General features: G+C 42.7%; 2 protein-coding genes across 2 annotated transcripts in view; one reads left to right on the top strand and one right to left on the bottom strand.

Moving 5' to 3' along the window:
* The window catches only part of CD160 (CD160 molecule), a 16,726-nt gene extending 11,274 nt beyond the window's left edge, over positions 1-5,452 (top strand). The window contains exons 3-4 of the mRNA XM_019627802.1: positions 4,290-4,433; positions 5,074-5,452. Coding sequence (XP_019483347.1) covers positions 4,290-4,433; positions 5,074-5,441 — 512 coding nt within the window. The 3' untranslated portion in view covers positions 5,442-5,452. The remainder of the gene's footprint in view (positions 1-4,289; positions 4,434-5,073) is intronic.
* Positions 3,459-7,338, bottom strand: part of RNF115 (ring finger protein 115) — a 67,470-nt gene continuing 63,590 nt past the window's right edge. Inside the window, exons 10-11 of the transcript XR_002122271.1 lie at positions 5,331-5,454; positions 3,459-5,138 (exon numbers count right to left, since the gene is read on the bottom strand). The gene's annotated coding sequence lies outside the window, so the exon portion shown is untranslated. The remainder of the gene's footprint in view (positions 5,139-5,330; positions 5,455-7,338) is intronic.

Genomic DNA, 7,338 nt, shown 5'->3' with positions numbered 1-7,338 from the left:
TTTTTTCTCCTCCCCGATCCAGTGACTAAGTACTACTAGTTCCCTCCCACTTTCGTTCCTCTTTCCAAAGCTTGTCCAGGTCATCACTTCACACTTAAAACATTCCAATAGTCTCCTAACTGGTAAGCTCCTTGAGATCCAACTGCATTTTATTCATTTATCTTCCACACCTATCTCAGGGCCTGGCACTGAGCTGATGCCTAATAAATGGTCCATTACCTCTAAGGCTGTCTCTGCCTCCTATCCATACTGCCACCAGACGCCTTTTTGAAATGCTAATTTGTACATGACACACTATCACTCAGTTTTCATGTCTGTTCACTGTCTATGGGACAGTCTAAATTACTTCCTCCTGGTACTGGAGCTCTATCAAGTTTCATTCTAATACTTTCGTTCATCTAACAAATCCATACTGTTGTACACCCCAGGTCCAGTGCTAAGCCTTGGAGAACAAAATGGGGGTACAACAAAGCCCCTGCTCTCTGAAATCTAGTATTCATGTCCTCTTAATATTTCTACACAATGCCTTTCTCATCCTCTCCACATAGTTGAGTCAGCACCTAAACATGTTCACCAAATGTGGAAATAAGGTTCCTTTTGTAAGATGAAACTCATTAAGGCCAGACAGGTAACACATCAATAAGCAATGTCTACCATTTACTGTGTGCCAGGCATTGTGTTAAGTGATATATTATTTCATTATATATTCATGGCCTTTTGAGAAAGGTACTCCTCTTATGTGATAACTCAGGCTCAAAGGTTCATTTTAAGGTCATTCAGCTAGTAAATGGTGAATAAAAATCCAGATCTATTCCAAAGCCCAGGGTTAAACAGGCTGAAACCGCTTGACCCGCTCCAGAAGATGGTTTTCAAATGAGATCCAGGAACACCCAAGTCCAAGGTGACGAAATTACTAGCTGCTTCTCTGGCATGACTTTCGAGTTCCTTCAAGGTAGCCTTCTTTGCACCCCCAGTGTGACAGTCAATTCTATATTTATTCATTGCTGCTAAAGCACATCATAACCCACAAATATTAATTTAAAAAAAACTTATTTGGGCAATGGATTATACTGAGGTATACTTGGAGACCAAATGATGTTCTGAGGTGATGCAAAAGAGGGTACTACTACTTCTGAAACCCTCCTCTGATCCACTGATTCTCTTTTGAACCAGAGACGGGGAACTCCACAGTGACAGGACTGAAACAAACAGGGCACCATGAGTTCAGCCATAGTAAAGGCGCTTTCAATTCAGGCTTCCGGCAAGAAAAGCTCTGGGTGATACTGGTGACCAGCCTGGTGGCCCTTCAAGGTATGTTCGGATAAACCTTAACCACCCCAAGCAATGAGGGCGCTATACCTTTGACATCTTGGTTCTTCTCCAAGGTTGGAAAGGAGGCCGAGTGGGAGATGGAAGTGCTCCTTGAGCCCAGGCTGCCCACAGGAAACAAGGGATCCCAAGGGACTCAAGTCTTCATACTAACCAGGGAAAGATGGATGAATCACTTTCCATTGGGAAGGTGGTCAGACCTATGAGGAAAGGCCTGGGGGAGAGGCAGGTAAATAAAGCTGCCTCTACTTGCTGGATGATCAGAGGGCTACAAATTGAGGCCAGTACGTAACAATGAACAGGGCAAGAGGCAGACTGGGTCTGGAAGTGGGTTTTGAACAATGTAGCTCCTCGGCGAAGGCTGACGGCCAGATTGAGTCTATTAAACACTTCTAGATGAGTCAGTCCTCTGAGCGCCGTTTATGACTATGAATCAGGTTTCTCCCCATTAGATAACAAGACTGGCCCTTGCCACGATTTACCATGACATTTTTACATCATCAGTGATTCACGCCGATTCTTCTGTCCTTGGCATTCTGAATTCCATTTTATTTAGGTTTTCCTCAAATCAGTAACCAGCGTTTCAAGTGCCACCAGAATGTAAGCTGTATAAATACTGGGGCTTTTGTCTTGCTTACCCCCCAAAATAGACAGCAGCAGGCACATGTAGGCTCTTCATAAATTTGTTCCAAGAATTTGTATGATGGCTTAGGCTTTACATAACGGTGATCCTACAACCTCAAACAACCCCTTCAGGCAAAAGTTCCCTGATGACATCAGAAAACAGGTACCAACAGGTTAAATGTCGCCCAGGTTCACAGGAATGGTTAGGTCCTCCTCACTCTAAGACCTTGTGCCCTCAGCAATTACCTGCTATCATCCATAAGCTTCGGACTCCTTCACCACCCTCCCCACTCGGAGGCTGCTTCCTCTCATTCTTCCAGCCCCTTAAATAATCAGAAGAAAACAGACCTTATCTGTGATCCTTAGCAAGGCCCTGGCAAATGTCGCCTATGCCACTTTTCAAGGGGAACCTGGTAAATATCAAGCAGTCTGACGTTTGAGACATAATTCTTTATTAAATCTAAATTCCCTCAGATGGTTAGGCTACTGTTAGTAAAATGAATTTTATTTCTTCATATAGAAAACTCTATAAAGAGGGCATTGAGCCTGGCCATACACTCTACCACCACTTACTACCCCGACTCCCCAGTTATGCTAGAGCAAAAAATCTCTAAGCTCCTTTCCCTTCTCCAGTCAGGTGAAGAGAAGAATGCAATTTTGATAATTCCTTCATTTTCTTTATCCTCCTTCCCTAACTCGAGACTTAGCAGAATTATGGAAGAGGTAGCGTTCAGCAAAACAAAAGTACACACATTTTCTCAGGCCTGAGGGGGTCACGTTAAATCGAGTAGTCATCTCAGTGGTGAAAGGATGGGGAGTTCCTGGATCTCTGTGCCTCCCTCAGCTCATGACTCATTTCCGTGAGTATCCTTGTCCTATCACGGTGCCAACCATTCAGTGCTATCCTTGCAAAACCTACCTTCAATTTTTTATGGCATCTGTTTCTTCTTTGTTTGTCCTACCTTGCAGTGAGGAGGTCAAAGGTTGGCTCCCTCCCCATTTCCACCAGGATCAGATTTGCACAAGATCACAACTGCAGCTTCAGCAATAAGACACAGCTCATAATACATCCTGTTTCTTCCNGAAAATCCAAGAGGGTCAACTGAAAAATTATGATAATGACAGAATTGAGTAAGGGAAGGCAGCTGGATATGACATTAATATATAATAATCAACAGTCTTTCACATAGGAACAACAATAAACAGTTTAAAAATATAATAAATGAGATAAAAGAAAAATGACACAGAGAAACAAAAATAAAATGGGAAAAAGATGACGACGTTTTCAATAGTGGCAAAAATATAAAATATTCAGAAATAAACTTAATAAGAAATGGACAAGACCTTTATGAAGAACACTCGTAAACGTGGCTGAGATACATCAAAACACAAGACTTAAAAAAAGGAAAAGAATATCATGTTCTTAGATCAACAATTTCCCTATTGATGAAAATTGGGTGTTTCCTTGACCTGGTTTTTGTTCAATTTGGGTTTTTGGTTTTGGGTTTTTTTTTTTAACACATGGTAATTTTTCTTAGTTAGGGTTAAAAGATATAAATATAAAAGGTAAAATAATAAAAATATTGGAAGAAAATTATAACCTCAGCCTGAGGGAAACTGTCTTAATACAGGAAACAGATTATTTAAATGACAGATATATTGTATTTAATTGCATACAAATGTACATTTTCCTTATGGAGAATAACAAAGTCGAAACAAACAACACATTGGGAGGAAATATTTGTATTAAAAAAATGGTAGATAGGTTAATATCTCTAACATACAGAAAGATCCTACAAGTTGATTGAAAAAAAAATGCAAAGAATGTGAACATGAATTCACACAAGAGGAAATGTTAATGACCAATAAACATTAAGCGCTCTTCACCCTCACTCGTCATGGAAGTGCAAAATGAAACAGTGAGATCTAATTTTTCATCCCTCAGGTTGGCAAAAATGAAAGATAGATAATACCCAGTGCTGGCAAGCTCATGGAGAAATGTACATCATCAAACATTTTTGTTGAACATGTTAATCTTGACCACCATTTTAGAGAGTAATCTGATAGTATACAGTAGAAAAAAATTTAATGTTCATATTCTTTGACTCAGCATTCCAATTTAACTTAGAAAAAAATCTGAAAACACAGCTTTCAGTGTCTCTGTCTCATCTCTCTACCCCCCTCTTCTCTCGACTACACCTCACTTCCCAGCCAACTGGACTCTCAGCCATCCTCCACCTCCCTCAGACTCTAGCCAACCAAAGCTAGCGCCTGGGATGGAGAGGTGGTCTTGGGGCCGTGAAAGACCTTGTTTAGGACTCCCCCTGTGCTTTCAGGAAAGCGAGGCCTAGGACATCACAGAGTCAACATTTGCTTCGAGTTCTTGGAGCTGCTGACATCGTGCAGGATGCTGATGGCGCCAGGCAGAGGCTGCTTTGGCCTGGCCATCCTGCTGGCAGTTGTGGACATCCAGCTCGGTGGTGAGGACAACCCATCCCAGGATCCTCAGGGCAGGGACAGCCATCAGGGAGAATCCTGGACTCGTGAGGAGCCCAGAAGCAGCCCATGATTTTTTTTCTAGTGGGGAAGAAAAGGACCCACCCTTCTTGACACCAAGGTGGAAAATGTAGTTTTTCATTTTTATCAGAATACTATTGCCCACCTCATCAGGCATTCTGTCACTGCAAAGGGTCTGGTAATGTGTCCCTTGGTCTAAGATTCCTACAGGATTTTATACACTCTTAAGTTTATGAAATCTAGGTACCACAGTATTTGTCAACTCTGGCAACCCAAGTAACCACTCTGTGCCTCAGTTTGTTAATCTATAAAAAGGGAACAAGAACACCTGTGTCTAAGGCTATATCGAGGATTAGATATACACAAGAGCACTTTAGTTGTTAAAGTGCTTTATGAAAGTTCCAGATGGAGAATAGAAATAAAATACAAATAACTCCTGAATAGCTGGGATTGCAGTTCTCCCTCAGATATCGGTATAACTCGCAGGGTGGTATTTAATGTCCACGGGGTAGCCCCCATCTCTGCCTCAACATTTACACATAAGTGAATCATTTACCACGTATGCCTGGCCTCCCGTGGTCAATTCCTCCTTTCCCATTCCAGGATGCATGCAGATCCTCAGCTCGTATTCCCAGGAGGGCAAGCAACTGAGCTTTATCTGTACTTTGCTGCATAAGAAAGAAGAGGCGGAGGGGGTTACCGTGTTTTTGTGCAAGGACAAGTCTGGGGACTGTTCCCCAGAGAACAGCTTGGAGCAACTGAGGCTGAAACGGGATTCTGGGACAGATGGTGTCAGCGAAACATCATCTCAGCTGGTGTTCACCATTGACCAAGCCACGCCGCCGGACAGTGGGACCTACCAGTGTTGTGCCAGCAGCCAGAAGCCAGATGTCCGCCTCCAGGGCCGTTTCTTCTCCGTTTTAGTCACAGGTGAGCTCCTGATGTCCCTAATACCACCAGGTGGGACATAAGCAGGGTCCACAGCTGGAGACAGAAGTAGTTGTATTTATAGGCAGTTAGTTGCTTGGGGGAGTGTCCTTTCCATGACTCAACCCTTCTCCATCACTCCCACTGGTAAATGCTTTCCTCAAAGCATGAATACAAAGGTAACCTCATTTTGTCCTTCATTTTAAAAAACCTTACTGAGGTAGCCGTCCCATTTTTATTGACGCTGAGACTGAATCACAAGGAGGTAAAGCAACTTGTCCAAGGTCACTCACTGACCAGTGCCAGTCAAAGCAGATGAGAGGCTTGGGGTTTCGGCCTCCTGATTCGCCGATCGGAGCTCTCTCTGAGGTGTGGCTGTGTTTCTAAATACAGGTACTAAGCCTTCAGGCTGGGACGGAGGAATGGATTTGAGATAAAATGGATGGCTGTCTTAAAGAATATTTAGTTGTAAGAAACCAGAAACCCATTCAAACTGCCATAGATTATAGGGGTAAAATAATAAAGCAAGTATGGCGGGCCCCCCCAGGAGTTGGTTTCTGGAATCAGAAACCAGAAAGCCAACAGAACCCTAAACAGTTCCTGTCTGTCTCTCTGGGGCAGCAAAGCCTCCCTCCCACCTCTGCATATCTCCTTTTTGTGCCCGCTCCCCTGCTGTTGCTACTCTGGCACAGCCTACACATGGCCACTCCAGCCTCAGCTTTACTTATGTGGCTCCCTCATATGCCCAGCAGTGACTCTGTGGTTCCTATCTGCCCCTTGGAGCATGCCTTCAAAACTGAAGATGATGTCCCACCCAGAATTCTGTGCCCAACCAAACTACCCATCAAATGTGAGGAGAGAATCAAGACATTGTCTGATATGCAATGACTCAAAACAAATTTGTCTTCCATGGGATCTTTCTGAAAAAGTTACCAGAGGTGGTGCTTCAGCAAACCTAGAAAGTGAATCAGTAGAGGGGACAAAATGGGACCCAGCAGACAAGGACTCTAATAGAGGAAAGGAGATAAGGAAATTCTAGAATGAAAAAGGGTCCCAAAGAGCAATTAATCCAGAGGAGAGCAAGAGAAAGAGGGCTCTGAAGGGAAATCTCCAGGGGATAAAAATGGAATCGATAGATCATCTTTCCGAAGGCCTATGACAAATATGGCAAAGGATGGAAGACATGGGTATGGAACGGTCTGCCAGTTTAAAAAAAAACAAAAAACCAGGTGATCATTATCTCCAGGGAAAACACTAAATTTTACCAAAGGAAACACAATCATAGCACACAGTGTGTGTAATAAGAACATTTACACTATCCAAATTATGTAAACAATTTCACTAAAATTTGTAATAATGATTTCTGAAAGATGCAGAGAAGAGGCTAGAGGCTTCAGAGAACCACATCCTCATCTTCTATAACAGAAAGTCAGTAAATGTCCAAACGTTATCACCAAGAAGTGGTAAGATGAGCACATTATTTAAGAATATAGTGAAACATCTCCAAGAATCGACAGTGATTGTCTCTGGGGAATAAGACTAGGAGGCTAAAAGGACACTGCTATTATCTTTTCAAATACTATCATACTTTTTAAGACATAAATTACACACACACATTAAAAACCTGGCCTAGAGCCTTTTATTATCTTCTATGGTTAGTAGTTAATCCAAATTTTCTGCTTTAGTTTGATTTAGATTTTCTTCACGCTTCCTGGTGTCTGTCTCCCCATCTGACCCCGATATATAGAGCCTTCAGCACTTCCATTCTCTCCTTTGTCAAACTCCACCTCCATTGGCTTCTGTGACTCTGCGCCACTGGTTTTCCTACCTTTCCGGCTGTTCTTTTCTCTCCTTTGCCTCTATTTCCTCCACGCACCTCTCCATCCTAATTCATTCCCCAGCCTCACTCCTCACCCCTTCCATCTTTTCTACTATTTCTCC

Source organism: Hipposideros armiger, unplaced genomic scaffold (genome assembly GCF_001890085.2).
Source record: "Hipposideros armiger isolate ML-2016 unplaced genomic scaffold, ASM189008v1 scaffold_741, whole genome shotgun sequence".
In the NCBI taxonomy this organism is placed as follows: domain Eukaryota; kingdom Metazoa; phylum Chordata; class Mammalia; order Chiroptera; family Hipposideridae; genus Hipposideros; species Hipposideros armiger.
Note: the sequence above shows the minus strand (reverse complement) of the source record. Positions and strands in the feature narration are given on the sequence as shown.